This window comes from Sus scrofa, chromosome 4 (assembly GCF_054392235.1).
Source record: "Sus scrofa isolate SSC_HxYL_T2T_F1_AM1 chromosome 4, Sscrofa_HxYL_maternal_Yorkshire_Landrace_v2.0, whole genome shotgun sequence".
Classification (NCBI taxonomy): domain Eukaryota; kingdom Metazoa; phylum Chordata; class Mammalia; order Artiodactyla; family Suidae; genus Sus; species Sus scrofa.
Genome location: NC_139386.1, coordinates 128,607,259 through 128,626,894, shown reverse-complemented (window position 1 = coordinate 128,626,894; position 19,636 = coordinate 128,607,259). Strand labels below are relative to the sequence as shown.

The window sequence follows — 19,636 nt, the reverse complement described above, 5'->3', positions numbered from 1 at the left end:
CATACAGCTGTCCAGGTTTCCCAGCAATGCTTGCTGAATAGACTTTCCTTTTCCCATTTTATGTTCTTGCCTCCCTTGTCAAAGATTAATTGACCATAGGTGTCAGGGTTAATTTCCAGATTCTCTATTCTGTTCCATTGGTCTGTCTGTCTGTTTTGATACCAGTACCACACTGTTTTGATGACTGTGGCTTTGTAGTATTTCTTGAAGTCTGGGAGAGTTATGCCTCCTGCTTGGTTTTTGTTTCTCAGGATTGCTTTGGCGATTCTGGGTCTTTTGTGGTTCCATATAAATGTTTGGATTGTTTGTTCTAGTTCTGTGAAAAATGTCATGGGTAATTTGATAGGGATTGCATTGAATCTGTAGATTGCTTTGGGTAGGATGGCCATTTTCACAATATTGATTTTTCCAATCCAGGAACACGGAATATCTTTCCATTTTTTTACATCTTCTTTGATTTCTTTGATTAAGGTTTTATAGTTCTCGGCATATAGGTCCTTTACCTCTTTGGTTAGGTGTATTCCGAGGTATTTGATTTTGTGAGGTACAATTTTAAAAGGTATCGTATTTTTGTATTCCTTTTCTAATGCTTCATTGCTGGTATACAGAAATGCAACTGACTTCTGAATGTTAATCTTATATCCTGCCACTTTGCTGAATTTATTAATCAGTTCAAGGAGTTTTGGGGTTGAGTCCTTAGGGTTTTCTAGGTATAGAATCATGTCATCTGCATACAGTGACAGTTTGATCTCTTCTCTTCCTATATGGATGCCTTTGATTTCTTTTGTTTGTCTAATTGCTGTGGCTAAGACTTCCAAAACTATGTTGAAGAGCAGTGGTGAGAGTGGGCATCCCTGTCTTGTTCCAGATTTGAGTGAGAAGGCTTTCAGTTTTTCCCCATTGAGGATTATATTTGCTGTGGGTTTATCATAAATGGCTTTGATTATATTCAGGAATGTTCCCTCTATACCCACTTTGGCGAGGGTCTTGATCATGAATGGATGTTGAACTTTGTCAAATGCTTTTTCTGCATCTATTGAGATGATCATATGATTTTTGACTTTTTTTTTGTTAATGTGGTGTATGATGTTGATTGATTTGCGTATGTTGAACCATCCTTGTGAACCTGGGATGAACCCAACCTGGTCATGGTGTATAATTTTTTTGATATGTTGTTGGATTCGGTTGGCTAAGATTTTGTTGAGAAGTTTTGCATCTATATTCATCAATGATATTGGGCGATAGTTTTCTTTTTTGGTGGTATCTCTGCCTGGTTTTGGAATGAGGGTGATGGTGGCCTCATAGAATGTCTTTGGGAGTATTCCTTCTTCTTCAACCTTTTGAAAGAGTTTAAGGAGGATGGGCACCAATTCCTCTTTATATGTTTGATAGAATTCACCTGTGAAGCCATCTGGTCCTGGGCTTTTATTTGTAGGGAGTGATTTTATGACCTCTTCAATTTCATTTCTAGTGATTGGTCTGTTCAGTTGGTCTGTTTCTGCTTGATTCAGTTTTGGCAGGCTGTAAGATTCTAGAAAATTGTCCATTTCTTCCAGATTGTCAAACTTATTGCCATATAGTTGTTCATAGTATTCTCTTATGGTTTTTTGTATTTCTGCTGTATCCGTTGTGATTTCTCCTTTTTCATTTCTAATTTTGGTGATTTGGGTTCTTTCTCTCCTCTTTTTAGTGAGTCTGGCCAGGGGTTTATCAATTTTGTTCACCTTTTCAAAGAACCAGCTCTTGGTTTTATTAATTTTCTCTATTGTTTTTTGAGTCTCTATTTTATTGATTTCTTCTTTGATCTTTACAATTTCCTTCCTTCTGCTGACTTTAGGACTTCTTTGTTCTTCTTTTTCTAATTCATTTAGGTGGAGGGTTAAGTTGTCAATTTGGGATCTTTCTTCTTTTTTGAGAAAGGCCTGGATTGCTATAAATTTCCCTCTGAGCACTGCTTTCGCAGCATCCCATAGATTTTGAGAGGTTATGTCTTCATTATCATTTGTTTCAAGATAGTTTTTAATTTCCTTCTTGATTTCCTCATTGACCCATTGGTTTTTTAGTAGCATGTTGTTTAGTCTCCATGGAGTAGGTTTTTTCTCTTTCCTTTTCCCATGGTTGATTTCTAATTTCATGGCATTGTGGTCAGAGAAGATACTTGAGATAATTTCTATGCTCCTAAATTTATTGAGATTCGCTTTATGTCCCAATATGTGGTCGATTCTTGAGAATGTTCCATGAGCATTTGAGAAGAATGTGTATTCTGATTTTTTTGGATGTAGTGTCCTGAAGATATCAATTAAGTCTAACTTTTCTATTGTTTCCTTTAGGATCTCTGTTGCTTTATTGGTTTTCTGTCTAGAGGATCTGTCCATTGATGTGAGGGGGGTATTTAGGTCTCCTACTATGATTGTATTCTCATCAATATCTCCCTTTATGTCTGTTAATATTTGTTGTATGTATCTGGGTGCTCCTATGTTTGGGGCATATATGTTGATGATAGTAACATCCTCTCCTTGGATGGATCCCTTAATCATTAAATAGTGTCCTTCTTTGTCTTTCTTTATGTCTTTTGTTTTAAAGTCTATTTTGTCTGATATGAGCGTTGCAACTCCTGCTTTTCTGTCATGTCTATTGGCGTGAAATACTTTTCCCCAGCCTTTCACTTTCAATCTATATGTATCTTTTGTCCTAAGGTGAGTTTCTTGTAGGCAGCATATTGAAGGTTTTTGCCGTTTTATCCACTCAGCCATTCTGTGTCTCTTGATTGGGGCATTCAGTCCATTGACATTTAAGGTGATAATTGATAGATGATTATTTATTGCCATTTGATCCTCGTGTTCCAGTTGATTCTATGGTTCTCCATTCTTCTTTTTTTTTTTTTTTTTGGTTGGATGGTCTCCTGTTATTATCTGCTTGAGTGTATTTTTTTTTTCATTTTTTGCAAATGCAATATTTGGTTTTGGCTTGTGGTTGCCCTGTTTTTTAAGTATGCTAACCCCTTCCCATAATTGTGTGTTTTAGCCTGATGGTCCTGTAAGTTCAAACACTTCATTATTATATTAAAATTAAGAAGAGAGACATACATACAAACAAAAAGGATTATTTACCTCCTAACATCCCTTGCCCACATTTTATGGTTTTGATGACTCTTTTATTTTTTTCTTTTTAATTTTATTTTGTTTGAAGCATGTTCATGATTAAATCTGTATGCTGGCTTATTTGAGTGACTGCTCTCTGATTGTATCTTCCTCAGTCCTAGTTCTTCCTCTTCTTCTTCTTCTTCTTTTTTTTTTTTTTTCTTTTCTTTTTTCTTCCCTTTCCTTCCTTTCTTTTTGGTTTAGAGAAGCCCTTTCAATATTTCCTTTAACCTGGGTTTTGTGTTGCTGTATTCTTTAAGTTTTTGTTTGTTGGGAAAAATTTTTATTTCCCCTTCTATTTTAAATGATATTCTTGCTGGATAAAGTATTCTAGGTTGCATATTTTTTCCTTTGAGCACTTTAAATATCTCTTGCCATTCCCTCCTGGCCTGTAGTGTTTCTGTAGAGAAATCAGCTGATATTCTTATGGGGGTTCCCTTGTAGGTAACATTCTGTTTTTCTCTTGCTGCCTTTAGGATCCTCTCTTTATCACTAACTTTTGCCATTTTTATTATGATGTGTCTTGGTGTGGGTCTGTTTGGGTTCAGTTTGTTTGGGGCCCTCTGTGCTTCTTGTATCTTGAATCCAGTATCCTTTAGATTTGGGAAGTTTCCAGCGATAATTTCTTCAAATATATTTTCCATTCCTTTATCTTTTTCTACTCCTTCTGGAATTCCTATTATGCGTAGATTGGCCCGTTTTATATTATCCCATAGGTCTCTTATATTGCTTTCCAGTTTTTTTATTCGGTTTTCTGTCTGTTGACCAGATTGAGTGATTTCCATTATTCTATCTTCCATATCACTGATTCGTTCTTCTGCATTATTCATTCTGGTTTTTACTGCCCCTAGTTCAGTTTGCATCTCTGCAAATGAATGTTCTAGTTTTTCTTGGCTCCTCCTTATATTTTCTAGCTCCTTTCTGAGGGTATCTGCATTGCTGTTCATATCTTCTCTTAATTCCTTCAGTATTTTCACTATTTCTCTTTTGAACTCCAGGTCTGTCAGACTGCAGAGATCAGTTTCATTGTTGACTGTTTTAGGTGAGTTCTCCTGTTGGTTTGACTGGGGGTGGTTTCTCAGCTTCTTCATCTTGCTTGTTGTCTTCTTTCTCCTGAGGGAGTTGTACTCTCCGTTATCGGGTAGTGTTTGCCTTGTCACTGCCCTGGAATATTTCCTGAGGGCTGTCGTTGTTGGTCGATCTTTTTTTGAGGCAGTGTGGCTTTTCTGGAGTGTTGATGGGACTAACAGTGTTTCTTTGAAGCAAAGGAGGACTTCCTGAGGGCAGACAGGACTGGGAGGTCCACCCCACGATGGTAGCAGATTTCACTTGGTTCTCAGCACCCCCTGGGGTCTTGGGCGGGTAGCAGGGCCCTTGGAGACTCAAGAGGTTCCTCCCCAGGGCAGCCCGATTCAGAAAGACCGTCTGAGATCTTTTCCCGATTCCGCCAGGCTTGTTGCAGCTTTTCTGGGCTGCAGGGGGTCCTGCCTGGAGCTGGCAGTCCTATGCAGCTGGTCCACTAGGTCTCAGCACCCCTTGGGGTCTTGGGCGGGTAGCAGGGCCTTTGGAGACTCAAGAGGCTCCTCCCCAGAACAGCCCGACTCAGAAAGACCGTCTGAGATCTTTTCCCAAGTCGGCCAGGCTTGTTGCAGCTTTTCTGGGCTGCAGGGGGTCCTGCCTGGAGCTGGCAGTCCTATGCAGCTGGTCCACTAGGTCTCAGCACCCCCTGGGGTCTTGGGCGGGTAGCAGGGCCCTTGGAGGCTCAAGAGGCTCCTCCCCAGGACAGCCCGACTCAGAAAGACCGTCTGAGATCTTTTCCCGATTCGGCCAGGCTTGTTGCAGCTTTTCTGGGCTGCAGGGGGTCCTGCCTGGAGCTGGCAGTCCTATGCAGCTGGTCCACTAGGTCTCAGCACCCCCTGGGGTCTTGGGCGGGTAGCAGGGCCCTTGGAGGCTCAAGAGGCTCCTCCCCAGGACAGCCCGACTCAGAAAGACCGTCTGAGATCTTTTCCCAAGTCGGCCAGGCTTGTTGCAGCTTTTCTGGGCTGCAGGGGGTCCTGCCTGGAGCTGGCAGTCCTATGCAGCTGGTCCACTAGGTCTCAGCACCCCTTGGGGTCTTGGGCGGGTAGCAGGGCCCTTGGAGACTCAAGAGGCTCCTCCCCAGAACAGCCCGACTCCGAAAGACCGTCTGAGATCTTTTCCCGATTCGGCCAGGCTTGTTGCAGCTTTTCTGGGCTGCAGGGGGTCCTGCCTGGAGCTGGCAGTCCTATGCAGCTGGTCCACTAGGTCTTAGCACCCCCTAGGGTCTTGGGCGTGTAGCAAGGCCCTTGGAGACTCAAGAGGCTCCTCCCCGGGGGAGCCCGTCTCAGAAAAACCGTCAGAGAATTAGGTCGATCTATTCACGGCCTGGCTAGGCTTGTTCTAGCTTTTCTGGGCTGCAGGCCTTTTTTAGGGGGCTGGTGGTGTTTGGTGCTGCTCTGTGGAAGTGTAGCCCCTCCAAAGGGCAAGCAGGCCTGTGCAGGGAGAGCCCCTGCGGTGGTAGGCTTCAGGCAATTGTTGAGGCCAGCCCTCCTGGATGGCAGGCAGCCCCAGGTTCGGCGAGAGCGTAGGGGGTGGTGGGGGTGGGGGGAGGGAATGCACTGGGAAGCACAGCTTTCTGCTAGCTAGCGGGCCTGTAAGCTTGTTGTGGCGTGGGGGGTATTCTATGGGGACCCACCCCTTCTTCTCTCCCCTCCCCAGCACTGGCGCAGACCAGGCTCTTCTCCCAGGTTCCCTCTGAGGCGGCTTTCCACTTCCCCGCCCCTAGAGTATTGCTCCCTTCCTCTGCGACAGCTTTGTTTTCTAGTCTCCCAGGCAGTCTCTGCCCCGTCAAATGGTTTAGAGACCTCCCAAGCAGTTTCCGCTCTTCCCCGCCCCCCTAGCCCGGGGACTAATCTCTGGAGCCGAGGTCTCGGTGCCCAGCCCCCCCCCCAGGCGTCCCCCGGCCCTTTCTTGGGGACTAACCTTCGGAGGCGAGGTCTCGGTGCCCAGCCCCAACCCAGGCGTCCCCGGCCCCCTCTCGGGGACCAACCTTCAGAGCTGAGGTCTCGGTGCCCAGCCCCCACCCAGGCGTCCCCCGGCCCTTTCCCGGGGACTAACCTCTGGAGCCGAGGATTCGGTGCCCAGCCCCCACCCAGGCGTCTCAATTTTTGGTGACTGTGCCCGTAGTTCAGATGGTCCGTTGGGTTCTTGATCGTTTTTCCGTACTCCAACTTACTGCTACACTCTTCTCTGCATCTGGAGATTCCTCCGGTTCGTTTGATCTTTCGCCCGGTAGGAGACTTTCCAGGGTGCGGGATCCCTTTCCCCTCCGCAGTTCCCTTTCGGGAGCGCCCGTCCCGCTCGGATTCACCTTCTCTCACTCTCCTCTTTTCTCCCGTTCTGCCCAATAATGTCACGAATTTCTTGCCGTTATTGGAGATTAGGTTCCTCTGCCAGCGATTGGTTGTTGTTCTGTGCGAGTCATTTCTTCTGTAGATGTGCTTTTTTTGTTGTGTTTGTGGGAGAGGGCGAGCGTGTCCCCCTACTCCTCCGCCATCTTGTCCTCTCCCAAGAGTTTGAATTTTTTATGTCGATAGCTACATGGTCTGTGAACAGAAATACATTTCTAAAAGAAATAAATTCTCTTGTTAGATCACGTTTTCAAGAAACACATCATAACACGGGGAGACGTTAGGTTATAACCTAAGTTTAAGCGCAAAGGGAAGAGGCTGGATACACAGGAGCTTGGCTGAGTTTGCTCTCTCCTGGATCACAGCGAAAGCCCCCAGCTACGGGGCCGGCGTGCGCTGAAGTCCCAGCCGACCTCCGCACGCAAGCCGGGAGCTCTGATGAGGGCCAGTGCCCGCCTCCAGAAAGGAGCATTTTCCTAATTCCCACAAAGGCACCACACCTGCCCTGTTGCGGTCACTGCCTTGTTGAAACTCGGGAGAGCCGGATCCACACACGTAGTTAAGATCAGAACAAATAACTGGAAGGAAACACCCAGAAGTGTTTAGAGGCAAGACCCTAAACTGTGTCAGGTTATAGGTATTAAGTTCTTTTTTCCTTTTTTTTCTTTTTAGGGCTGCACTTCCGGCCTATGGAAGTTCCTGGGCCAGGGGTCCAGTAGGAGGAGCTGCAGCTGCCAGCCTACACCACAGCCACAACAATGTGGGATTTGAGCTGTGTCTGTGACCTACACCACAGCTCACGGCAATGCCAGATCCTTAACCCATGAGCGAGGCCAGGGATCGAACCCACATTCTCATGGATCCTAGTCGGGCTCTTAACCTGCTGAGCCACAGTGGGAACTCCTAGATGTTAAGTTCTAAAACCTCTATTCTATAAACTTTATTTCATGAACACATACTGTTTTATACGCTATCTCTAGAATCACAAAGGCTCCTGTTCCCTATTTAAAGGGCTTGGCAGGCGGCACAGAAACGTGGGCGGAGGGAGCACATTGGCACAATCCCTCCCCATCTAGGGCCTCTGAGGGTGCCCGAGGAAGGACCCGCCCAAGCCATGACCCTGGGCATGTTCAAGGCCAGTATTCAGGGCACTGGGAGCGTAACTCAGAGTAGACGGGGCCCCCTCACGGCCTTCCAGAAGCAGTATGCACTAACAAAGGCGTTCTCAGCAAATACAGGCCCCGAATAAAGCAAACGTGCTACGAATTGCACACGAGTGATGCTTTTACTGCCTGAAGCTGAGCCTAGGCTATAGGAAGGTAAAGACCTGTGGACATGTCCACAGCCTGGCCGTCTGGGGGAAATGACCGGAATCGAAGAGAATTTCTGCGGGGCGATGAAATGTTCCTGAACCTCCCCGATCCCGACCGGCGGTTCGCACACCGGAAAGAGCAACATCTGCGTCTGCAGCTCCGGGAGCACGTGTTATCAAGCGCCAAAAGGGAACGGACCCAAACCCATGCTTACTTTCCAAATAAACATGAGGAGGAAGAAGAGCTGGGGCGGGTGGCGCCCGAAGGCATACATTCGAGGATGCCTCCTGAGGCAGCAAGCCTGCTGTCCAGCCCGGCAGCTCCGGGGGCGACAGGCCTCTTGGGGTGCTGGGGGTGAGAAGGGGACCGATCAGGGGCCCAGGTGGCTTACACTGTGATCTCGGAGAGCTGCTCCTTGGTCAGGTTCAGGGGCTGGCTTATGACGGTGATGCCGTGCTCCTCGGGGCTGCTGGCCTCGCGCAGGCTGGCCCGCAAGACGGCGTTGTGGGCCACGTTGAGGAAGCTGACCAGGGCATGCCAGCCTTTGTTGTTAAACCACACCTACAGGGCAGAGACGCGCCGGGTCAGGTGCTGCTCCTCCACAGGAGCCTCTGCGACGGCAGCTGTTTAAAGAAGAAACGGGCCCCAGGACAGAGAGTGGGAGGAGGAGGAAGGCAGCTGGGAGACACAGGAGGAGAGGGGACCAACTAAGGTGGGAAAATAAAAATAAAACGACCAGCTCACGTGAGCTCTCAGCTCCAGGGCAGATGACGCGGGGCCCCTACCTTTATGTTGTCTTCAGTTTCCAGATGTTTAAGGAAAGCAGACATTTCTGTAGAGGCTTCTCTGGTGAAAGGGCCCTGGAAAACCATAATAAACAAGAGGGCGGGCTCCCCCCGTCCCCTCTGGCTCCTGGTCACTTCTGTTTCATGACCACTGGCGAGGTGAACGCCCTCCCAGATCTCCAGTCTGTTTACATACCGCGCTCACGTTCATTAACTGGCCAAGGTCGCTTAAAAACTCAACCAGTGCTTCCGCAGTGATGGGGGGAGGCGGCAGCTTTCCTCCGATGGAAATTCCTCCGTACCTGACGAAGGAACAAGCAGTCCTCAGATCTGTGTCGCGAACCAGTGCGTGGAGCCTCAGGCTCGCCCCAGCTCTCAGGCTCTGCATTTTTGCAGGAGTTGTCTGGACCGGCTCCACTTTGCAAACCAGCCTCCACCAGCTCCCTCACTGCCTCCAGGGGCCCGTTCTTTTTTTTTTTTTTTTTTCATCTTTTTGCCATTTCTTGGGCCGCTTCCGCGGCATATGGAGGTTCCCAGGCTAGGGGTCGAATCGGAGCTGTAGCCACTGGCCTACGCTAGAGCCACAGCAACGCAAGATCCGAGCCGCGTCTGCAACCTACACCAGAGCTCACGGCAACGCCGGATCGTTAACCCACTGAGCAAGGCGAGGGATCGAACCCGCAACCTCATGGTTCCTAGTCGGATTCGTTAACCACTGCGCCACGATGGGAACTCCCAGGGGCCCGTTCTGATGCCTGCTGAGCTCGCCGTCCTCGCACCTCTCTGAGGTGCCCTCCCCTCCACGCCCTGAGTGGTCCCCGGGGTCCACGTTGCCTGAGTCCCTCTGCCTGCACAGGGCTGCTGGCTTCCCTGAGCGCCTCTCCAGGCCCCTGCCCTGTGCTGTCTTCTCCTGACGTCTTCCTGACTCCCCCCGACCCTGGCCAGGGATTCCGGTTTTGTGCTGCTTCTGAACCTTGCAGGTACGTATCATCACCGAATCCGGCCCAGTCGGCCGAGTCGCTCCTTCAGCCCCTCACCCACCCCTGCTCAGGCAGCCCCTCGCCACCCCGGCTGTGACCCCTGCTTCCACCATGAACTGGGAGCCCAGCCTTGGGTCCCTCGCTGTGACCCATCTTCCACGCTGCTCTGGAAGGCTCAAGTGACGGGGCTCAGACACGGGTCTGGGCGTGTCACTCTCTGCCCCCAAGGCCTTCGACGGCAGCAACATGCCCACAGTCAAACTCCTCCACAAATTCGCTGATGTGGTGGGCAGGTGAGGCAGAGGGGGAGAACTTTATTTCCCGGGGATGCCACTTGTCCCCCCACCTTTCTGCTTCGGCTGAGGCCCCTCCCTTCCCTCTGGGGAGCGATTCTCAAAGCTGAATTCCACGTTATGGTCCAGAGTCTGCCCAGGAAACTGACATCAGTGCTGCGTTCCTTCTAGAGGCCCTGTTCTGGAGGGCCCAGAGGCCGGGCCACTCCAGCCTAAATCTGAAGGATTCTTAAACCCCAGGAAGCACCTGAGCCTCTGGGAAGCCTCAGGAGTGGGGTGTGTCTGGGGCTGGACCAGCCTCCTGAGGCAGAGAAGGATTGGGTCAAGGAGCCCCAGGGCTTGGGGTACATGGCCTCCTGCTCTAAACTGCTGCTTGCTCAGAGGTTCTGGAGCCGTCTTCAGGGTACCACCTCCCGTTTGCGTCCTCCAAGGAGACCTGTGGCCGAGCATCTTCTGGGCCCGGGGTGTCCACAGCCTCGTACCCTCAAGACTTTGTCTTATAAATTCCCGAGCACATTCACAAGAGCCCGACCCCTCGGATTTTGAGGTGTGGCTTATGCGCAATTATGTTCAATAGGTCATTCTGAGGTTTTAATTTCTTACAAAAATAGTCTCTTACCTCTGTTCATTGACCCAGAATTTACTCTTCAAGCTGAAAGCCAAAACACATCATACCATGAATACCACAAGTCTGGCAGTGGTGTGAACTCTCTTTCCCAAACCCTCACTGGGGTGTCCTGGTCTGCAGGGCAGTTTTGCATTTCCTGACATCTAAGCAACGCAGAAACTTCCCAGCCCAGGAGCCGCCGGGATACACCTGGCGAGAAAGGATGGGTGTTTCCCACCCCTGGCTCTCCAAGTCACATTCTGCCTGCTGGGCTTTTTGGGTGGCCATGCTGTCAGATCACCTGGACCTAGAAAATGTGGCAATGACCCTGCTCGGTGGAGTGAAGGCTGCAAGTCTCCCCTCCTCCACTCTCTACAAGCGAGACTCCTAATCAGCTGCACACTGTGGGAAGGTCGGAATTATAACCACAGCCCAAAGTTAAGAGACTGACTTCCAGCCAACTAGGGGCAAACTTACAAGACAGGAGACACACAGGCACCAGCTCTGGCCCTCAGAGGTCAGGCCTATGAACTATCAGCATCATCAAGCACAAGATCCAAAATTCCATCTGGAAGATTTGTGCTGAGAGCAAAGTCTGGGGTGGCCATTGTTCATTGCATTATTGACTAAATCCTGTGCCCCCTGCTTTTACTTTTGTGTTTGGACAGTGTTCTTCATTTTGCAAACTTCTGGCCTGGCACTGCCTTCTCAGGCGCTGCTTCGGCATCTGCAGTGCGCTATAGTTCACTGAGTTCCTGTGTCCTTCGTTCAGGGGCGGGGAGGGGAAGCAACTGACAATACTCCTAGAAGTAGACAGAATGTTTTATTTCAAAGGTCGGAGATCAGGGGGCCTGGGTCAGGGTCCCTGCTCCTCCTGTCATGCTGCTTGCGCTGATGGGGCTGCTTAGGCTGGCCCAGCCCCGGTGGGGCTTGATGAGAATAGCTGCGGTGCTGGGAGGGCTTCCCTGGCATTGGAAGGGCAGTGATACTGACGACGAGTGGCAGGCAGAGCATGGCAGGTGCCGTCAGCTGGACCACCTGCGGGCTCATGCATTAGTTAGCCCACCGCCTCTCACCTCTCTTGGCCTAGATGTTTCCTTTCTCCTTCGGCTCCATACTCGTCCCTCTCGCTTTTCTCTTTTTCCTCTACTTTCCCCCCTTATTTTCCTTCTTCCCTCAGAACTTCATCTCTCCTTCTTAATGAGTGAAAATAGGAGGCTGTACTATTGGGCAAATGCTATACTCCCTCATTTTACTTGCGGGTTAGACTTTGACTGCTTGGCCGAAACAAAACAAGAGGACGAAACTAAATCGACCCTAAATTGCACTTTACTTGTCTGCGCCTCAGTTGCCTTTTCTACTGGATCAGGCCCTCAAATTAGGAAAAAGAAAAATTTCACTGCCCTGATTGTCGATAAAGCATGAAAAGGACGTTATCTTCTGTTTGTGGTGAGCGTTTCCCACAGGATGGAGCGAGGATGAAAGGTCTAAAAGGGTCTCTTCTTACCTGCTTCGTATAAGAGCAGGATACGTTTTTACCAAGAAGTCGGAGATGTTCCTGCCGGTGAGGTCTTGCAGAATTTCGGTGCTGCGCTGGATCCTCTGGGGAACGAGACGTGTGCGTTAACTACTGCGGAATGCCAGGCGAAACGTCGAGGCCTTCTCCAAAGACTATTTACAGACTCAGCTGCAGGGAACATACTGAGTAAGCACCGACCTCTCCCTGTCCCCATAGCAGCGACGTGGGGTCACCTTCGAGCCCACTCTTTTCTTTAGTCCATTGACGAGATCGAAGGGTTCTAATTTCAGAATAAACCTCCAGTCCACCTGCATCTCTCCAGTTCTACCACTATCTCCCTAGTCCAAGCCTCCCCCCAGAGTCACCTGGGCCTCCCCAGACCCTTCTGAAGGGGTCTCCCTGACTCCCCCCTGACCCTCCACAGACCATTCTCCACTCAGCAGCCAGACTGAGCTTAGAAACGTCAATCGAATGCCCCAGTTGCCTTGCACTCCGCACTCCAAGAAACCCTGGGATCCAGTCCAAATGCATCACCCAGGCTGAGCCCCCTGCTGCTGCCCGCCTCTCCCTCCTCCTCCCCCCAGGGCCCACCTCTCACTCCCCCTGCAGCTTTGCACCTGGCGCGGCTCCCTCTGCCGGACCGTCTTCCCTGGACAGCCTCCGTGGCTAACTTTCCTCATTCAAATCTCTCCGCCAAGTTTACTCCGCAGCGGAGCAGTTTCCAGCCACATGCTGCAGAATTAGCTGCACACCTTCATCTCTCTCTGAAACTTTCTTTCCAACGAATCTGTTTGCTTGTTTTGGTCTGCCACCCCGTATGATACAATTGCTGTGAGAGCCGGGACTTTCTCTGACTTGTTAGCTGTGGCGTCCCCAGCACCCAGAGGAGCAGCTGGGGACCTAGGTGGCTGACACAGTAAATTGTGACATGAATGAGAGAATTCGAACAGGGGCTTACCATTTCCAAATCACTTTCAAAATGTGTCTAGAACTGAGTGGGTCAAAAGATTTTAGAGAATTCAAAAGTGCATGAGTTTGGCCACGAGGTGGCAACACTACTTTGAATCTGGGACGATACAGTGTTTAGTTTCCGGTCAGTCATGAACCTGGGGTGTCAAGGGTGCCACCCAGCAGCAGCCGAGGAACTTTCCGGCAGGGTTGAACCGCCGTCCTCACACCATTCCTTGCATTTTGATGAGGTTTCTGTCCTTCCCACCCCTCCCCACCTCACCCCCTTCCTCAGTGCACTTTCTCCACCTTGCTCCTAACACTAGGGGGAGCCCTAGCATCTCCTGAGCTGCTTGCTGTGAGCCAGGCTCTGGGTCAAAGGCTACATACAGCATCTCCCCTAATCCTTCCCTCCTCCGGAAAGAGGAGTTGTTCCTTAACTGACAGACAACCTGAGGTGGAGGAAGGGCGGCTAACTTCCGCCCGGGTGCGGACCTGGTGGGTGATCACCTAGGATTCGATCTGCATTTGTCCGACTGCGCAGCCGGGCTCTCTTCCCTCAGTCTCGTGCTTCTTGGCTGAGCGCGGCCCCCAGCGAACTGCCCAGCTCCCCCCGGCGGACTCTAGGCTGGATGCGAGGCTGGTGCCCGAGAATTTATGATCCATTATTTTCTAAGAGTTCTGTCCCGTGAAATAGTCCCACAACTTGATTACTGCAGAAGGCAGGCATGGAGCACACCCGCCCTCAGGACCCGACACCATTCGAAGAATGTCAGCAAGGGAAGGGGACTGGAGACCAAAGCCACCACCCCATTTCCAGATGAGGACAATTTCCTTCCTGGGAACCAAGCCCAGAACAGGCCCTCTGGCCCTATTCCAGGCTGAAGGAAGAGTGTGTCTGAGTAAGTGTGTTGCGTGGGTGTGATCACGAGTGTGTGCACGCACGAAACAGAGAGAGGCACACGGAGCACACCCAGCAGCGTCTGTGGGGACGCCTCTGCAGGTGCTCCCAGGAAAGCAGGAATGACAGCGAGGAAAGGCTGGATGACAGAAAGTCACAGGAACAGATGCGCTCTCTACCCCGGCTGTCGTGGCCTGCTCCGTGTTTTCTTCGGGGACCAAGGACCAGCCACTGAAAGTACATTCCTAAGTGAGGCGAGCAGCCTTAAAGTTAGGATTCGCTAGGGAACAAGTCCTCGTGCAGCCGTCTTGGCCTTTTCTCCCTGTTCTAACCGAGAGCTCGCTGCACTGGGTCACAGCCTCAATGCCCTGACACGGGATGTATTTGATAGAAGTAGCCACACGGCCCTCAGCAGACCTTACAGAAGCAAAGCTTCCTCAGGAGTTCCCTTATGGTGCAGCAAATTGAAGATCCGGCATTGTCGCTGCAGTGGCTCAGGTCACTGCTGTGGTGTGGGTTCAGTCCCTGGACCGGGAACTTCAACATTCTGTGGGCAAGGCCAAAAAAAAAAAAAAAAAAAAAAGCAGCAGCAGCGAAGCTTCCTCTGGGGTACAGAGAATTGGAACAAGCCCCCACCTCCCTCTTTTGAGATCCCTGTGATGCTGTAATGGACAAGTTCTGATTCAAAGGGAAAATGTATTGCTTGAGAAATAGAAAGGCAATGCCTTTAGCATAAAAAAAGAAAGAGATAAAATGTTCATAAACACGCAATCACTTACAAGCCAGCCAACTGGGACCGATGCTCTGGCAAAATTTAGCTGTCCCCCAGTGCTGCTCTGCCCTTCTGCCAGATGCCACAGGAAGAGACTTTTTTGTTGGGCACCAGGCCACCCAGAGTCAAGACCAGAGGGCCCAGTCTCCTTGGACGTTCAGCGCTGGCCTGTGACGTACACATGAAAGTGCTGTGTGGTAGCGCCTGGAAATCTTCCTTTAAAGATGGTGTATCCAGGAGTTCCCACTGTGGCACGGGAGGTTAAGAATCAGCCTGTAGTGGCTCAGGTCACTATGGAGGCAGAGGTTCGATCCCCGGCCTGGCACAGTGGGTTAAAGAATCCAGTGTTGCCACATCTGTGGCTTGGATTTAGTCCCTGGCCTGGGAACTTCCATATGCCATGGCTGCAGCCATAAAAAAAAAAGAAGGAAGAAAGAAAGAAAGAGAGAGAAAGAAGCTGTATCTCATCTTATCCACTGCTAGTGTGCAGCTGCCATCACTTGAGTTGAACCCATTTCTAAATACTAGTTTCTTTACCCACATTATTTCACTAAATTCTCATAATAATGCTAAGAAATAAGTACAGCTGTCCCCAAATTATAAGCGAGGAAATTACGGCTCAGAGAGGCCAGGTAGCCAACGCACGGCTCTCTGAGGCCAGTGCCGGCGCTCGCCCCACCCGCCATGCGGCCTCTCCAGAGCCGTTCATTTGCTCATCAGCAGATCAGGAGAGAGGACCACGTAGGTCCCAGCCCTGGGCAAGGCCCGTTACCAACCCGAGACCGGGTGAGACTCCTCTGGCCCTGATCAGTCTCCCAAACCCCCGGGAGAGGCTCACTGTGGTGAACTATGGCGCTCAGAACCCCTGAGGGAAGATCCTGCTCAGAGCCGAGACCGCTGATGTCCCTGAAAAGCATGGGTGTGTGGGTGTGTGTGGGTGTGGGTGTGTGTGTGTGTGTGTGTGTGTGTGTGTGTGTGTGTGTGAATTACACAGCACATGGCAAACCTCTTTTTTTTCCTCTTTTTTTTGGCCACCACCCCGAGGCATATGGAGTTCCCCGGCCAGGGATTGGATCTGAGCTGCAGCTGTGGCAAGGCCAGATCCTTAACCCACGGTGCCAGGCCAGGGATTGAACCTGTGTCCCAGAGCTTCCAAGACATGGGCGATCCCCTTGGCCACAGCAGGAACTCTGACAAACTTCTTGAGATTGCTAATAACTGTGTTCAAATAAGACACTACAACACCGTCTTTAACAGAGAAAAAGTGAAAGCCCGTATGTCCAGCAGCAGGGATTAAAGTAAATCCAAACAGCGGGACAGTGTGCAGGCTTAAAGACGATGCAGCCCGTGTTTACTGACATGGGCACAGGTTCCTGACATGTAATTAAGCGAAAGAGCAGGTTTCAGGACAGCATTTTGACGCAACCCTGTCTGCACGGATAAAGACCCAATGTTATTCGTGGTCATCACCAAGGGACAGAGGGACGGTTTTTGTTCTGACTTCTCTGTATTTTCTAATTTTCTGTAAAGAGCATGCATGGTGTAGCATTTTCTCAATATTCGAAGCTATTTTCTTACTAGACTGAATAGGGAGTGTTTGGCGGAAATGCAGCTTTGGGTCAGGGACCTTGTCCAGGGCAGGTGGCTGTGACTGGGCCTCAGGGAGCCTCTGGGAGAGGACCTGGATTCTCATTCAGTCCCTCACTCGAGTGTTGGAAACGCTGGCTGACTAGCAACCCAGGAGGCACAGGCAGCTCAGGGCCCCGGGGGAGGTACCTGCGGGGGCGGGAGCCCCCCTGCGCCCTCGGGGCACTCAGGGAGCATGGTGAGCTTCTCTCTGGTGCTGCACCTGCAGGCCGGCGAGGGCTGGTCTGCTGTCCACTTCTGCTTCTGGTGCAGGTGGGTGACGTCCGGGGACACAGAGGGAGTCTTCCAGGGGGTTGAATTGCCACAGGGGAACTCCCTCATGGAGACAAGAACACAGTCCACCATCAGCTCCAAAGTTGACAAGAAATCCCCCAAATGAGAAAGAGCAACAACCCTCTCCTCCTTCACCTGCCCTCCCTCTCCTCAACCCAGGCATCTCCGTCTACACTCAGTGGTTAGTAACTGCTCAAGGAAAGTCAAGACTAGAGTCTTGTTGATTGACGAGGTGTAGGTCAGTGGGATAATTGTCTTGCATGCGGATGGTTCTATCTCCCTTTATCTTCTGGCAGCTCTAGCTGTTCAGAGAACAAATACAAGAGGAATTTGAAAACAGTCTATTTGGGTCCTTATCCATAACTGAAAAGGACTGGATGAGAAAGGCAGTTAAAATGCTATTAAATGTTTTGAACTCTTGGTGGATTTCAATGGCCTTCTAGAATGCCCTTCTTTATATTTAAAGCAATAATTGAGCGTTGGCCATATTTGTAACTAAATCCACTCCGGGTCCATCACAGCGTAGCCCCCATCTCCCTTCTTCTCCTCTTCAGATTCCTTTCAAATAAGTTGAGATGCAGATATCAACTCAGTATGGAACTTTCTATGTGGAGAATGACAGAAGTACAGAGCTGGCAGTGATGCAGGGGCTCCCCGAGGGCTAGTGAACAGCCTTGGCACACAGGTGCCAAAGGAGAGGCAGGTGAGTGCTGGTCCAGGGTGTGGACCAGAGCAGGATCGTGTAATACAGAGCAGGATCGAGGTGGGCCTCTCCCAACCTTCAGGGTCTCCCAGGACAGCTGCTGGCATTGGGGCAGGGGTAGGCAGACTTACGGAAGCCACTCTCCTTTCAGGCAGCGGTTGCCAAAGCCTGGTTTGTTCACGAGGACGTCTGCCAGTGTCGCGAGCAGCTCACTGTCCGGCTGGTCCATGCTGGACAGAGTGAGAGGGGCTTTCACAGGATGCACATGTGACTGGGGCGGAGGGATGCAGCAGCCGACGTGCAACTCAACACATGTCTATGGAGTGGGCACGGTGACCAGACACGCGCACAAGCACAGGATGCGACCTTGCGGGGGCTCCTGGGAAGCGGTAATTTACCCCCGCACACGTGGTGGTCTGCACCTCAAGCAGAGCTTCCACCCCCCCCCCCACTTTCCTTTCGCCCTCCTTACTCCTGGCAGTCCTGGGTCCACTTGGGGGCACCCTTCCCAAGGGGCAGGAGCATGAACTTCCTTTCGGAGGGCAGCCCGACGACACCCAGCACACCGGTGACTGTGCCAGGGAGCAGGAGGGTCAAGGCCTCACCAAGCAGCAGTGACCCCGGAGCCCCAGAGCGCGCGGAGGAGAATGAGAACTGCTGGGGGCGCGTCCACGCACCTGAAGAAGGTGTACTGCTGCCCATACATCCAGGGGTGAAGGGTCAGAGCAGGATAGTCACCGAAAGGCGGGATGATGATGGAGAGCATGAGAGCCAAACACACAAAAGTGGCTGGAAGCACAATCTGTGGGGAGACATACGTGGCACGTGTGGTACACCACCTGCCGTCTCTGCCCCACAGTCATGCTGCAGCCTCATTACTGGGCCCTGGTGGAGAAGGTCCGTCTTCCGGGGAACATGATGGGAGGATGAGCCAAGGCAAGTTGTGGAGGAGAAAAGAGACTGTCCTGGTACCCTCTGAAGGGTGGCGGAGGGGCCAGCATTGGTCACTGAGGTAGGCCAATGCTCCGCCAGAGGGGAACCAGAGGTCCTGCTTCCGCACAAAAAGAAAAAGCAGGCAATGGGCTTGATAGGTGGGTTCATCGCAAAAATGAGTGAAAACACGATTTTACCCTTCCCTGTAAAAATAAACCCCGTATCAACACATTCACTATCACTCTAGTTTCTCTGCTAAGTGAGGTTGGATACCCACTTACAAAGAAGCTTTGTGTTGCTAAGAATCAACACAAAGTTGGCAAGGAAGAAGTCAAGCTGGCAGAACCCAAAAAGGGGGCTCCTTGCCATGTCTGATGCCACGTGCAGGAGAAAGCCTGGGAGAGGACGGGGTGGCGGGGGAGGGCCTGCAGGCCCTGGTCACCAGCAAACCGGCTCAGCCAGAGAGCGAGTGATAAATACCTGGGCCAGGAAGTCCCTGCGGCTGCGGACGGTGTGGTGGAACCGCTTGACTAGCAGCGCCTGCACGTGCTGGGCCACCAGCCGCGCTCCCGTGTTGAGCCGGCCGTGCCCCTCGCCCCCCAGGGGAGGAGCCGGCTCCGGGCAGCCGCCGTCGGTGCCCTGGGGAGTCTGTCTCGCTTTCCCAGGAGGACCCGAGCAGGGGTGTCGGAGGCTGACGTCTTCTTTGTTCTGCCGAGTGCTGCCTGGTTTGGGAGATGGAATTAATAATTCAGAAAAAGTCATAGGGTCTGGACTTCACATGTTGTATTTTTCTTACTGTGTGATTTTCCTTTCATGTAAGTCAGCAGCAAATATCAGGCTAGGAAGGTTAGTAAACTTAAAAAAATTCTATTTTCTGATATACATCATCTATAGACAGAATTGTCTACAGTTGCTTAAAAATCCTCTACAGAAGACAGAGAGGCCCAGAACATATACATTGCAGAACAGTAAGCGGATTAAGATCCTATTTATGTTAGAGGCACAAACATCCAAAGAAACACATTTTATACATACACCTCCACCCACAGTGTGCACACACGGGCAAGGCTCTGCATGAACAACGGTCGTTAAAAGAGGTTACCACTCCAGGGGTAGAGCTGGATAAGGTGCAGGAGAAGAAGTGGGAAGGGCGATTTTAGCCTTTTTTGCATTATTTGAATTTAACAACGGAATATATTCATGTATGATGTGTGTACATAAAAAAAGTAAAAGTCAGAATGGACTTAGTTCTTTCCACATTTTTAGAGGCCACTGAGTAGTGGAAAGACCAGTGAGCTAGGCGTTAGGAGACCTCGGCTTGAATCCTGACTCTTCCTAGAGGCGTAAATCTGGCTCAATGACTCAACCTGTCTGAATCTGAGTTTGCTCCTCTG

The 19,636-nt window shown here is 50.7% G+C and overlaps 1 protein-coding gene across 9 annotated transcripts in view; it reads right to left on the bottom strand.

Moving 5' to 3' along the window:
- ABCA4 (ATP binding cassette subfamily A member 4) overlaps window positions 1-19,636 on the bottom strand; it is a 156,746-nt gene that overhangs the window by 25,938 nt on the left and 111,172 nt on the right. For 7 of the 9 annotated variants that reach the window (XM_085023903.1, XM_085023904.1, XM_085023906.1 and 4 more), the window contains 9 exons: window positions 18,723-18,964; window positions 17,987-18,111; window positions 17,441-17,539; window positions 16,463-16,649; window positions 12,054-12,148; window positions 10,559-10,591; window positions 8,863-8,968; window positions 8,667-8,741; window positions 8,273-8,442 (listed from right to left, as the gene is read on the bottom strand). In XM_085023903.1, the coding sequence (XP_084880029.1) occupies window positions 8,273-8,442; window positions 8,667-8,741; window positions 8,863-8,968; window positions 10,559-10,591; window positions 12,054-12,148; window positions 16,463-16,649; window positions 17,441-17,539; window positions 17,987-18,111; window positions 18,723-18,964 (1,132 nt within the window). Of the gene's footprint in view, window positions 1-8,272; window positions 8,443-8,666; window positions 8,742-8,862; window positions 8,969-10,558; window positions 10,592-11,350; window positions 12,149-16,462; window positions 16,650-17,440; window positions 17,540-17,986; window positions 18,112-18,722; window positions 18,965-19,636 lie in introns of those variants that run through there. The other 2 variants (XM_085023908.1, XM_085023907.1) reach the window with 1 other exon arrangement.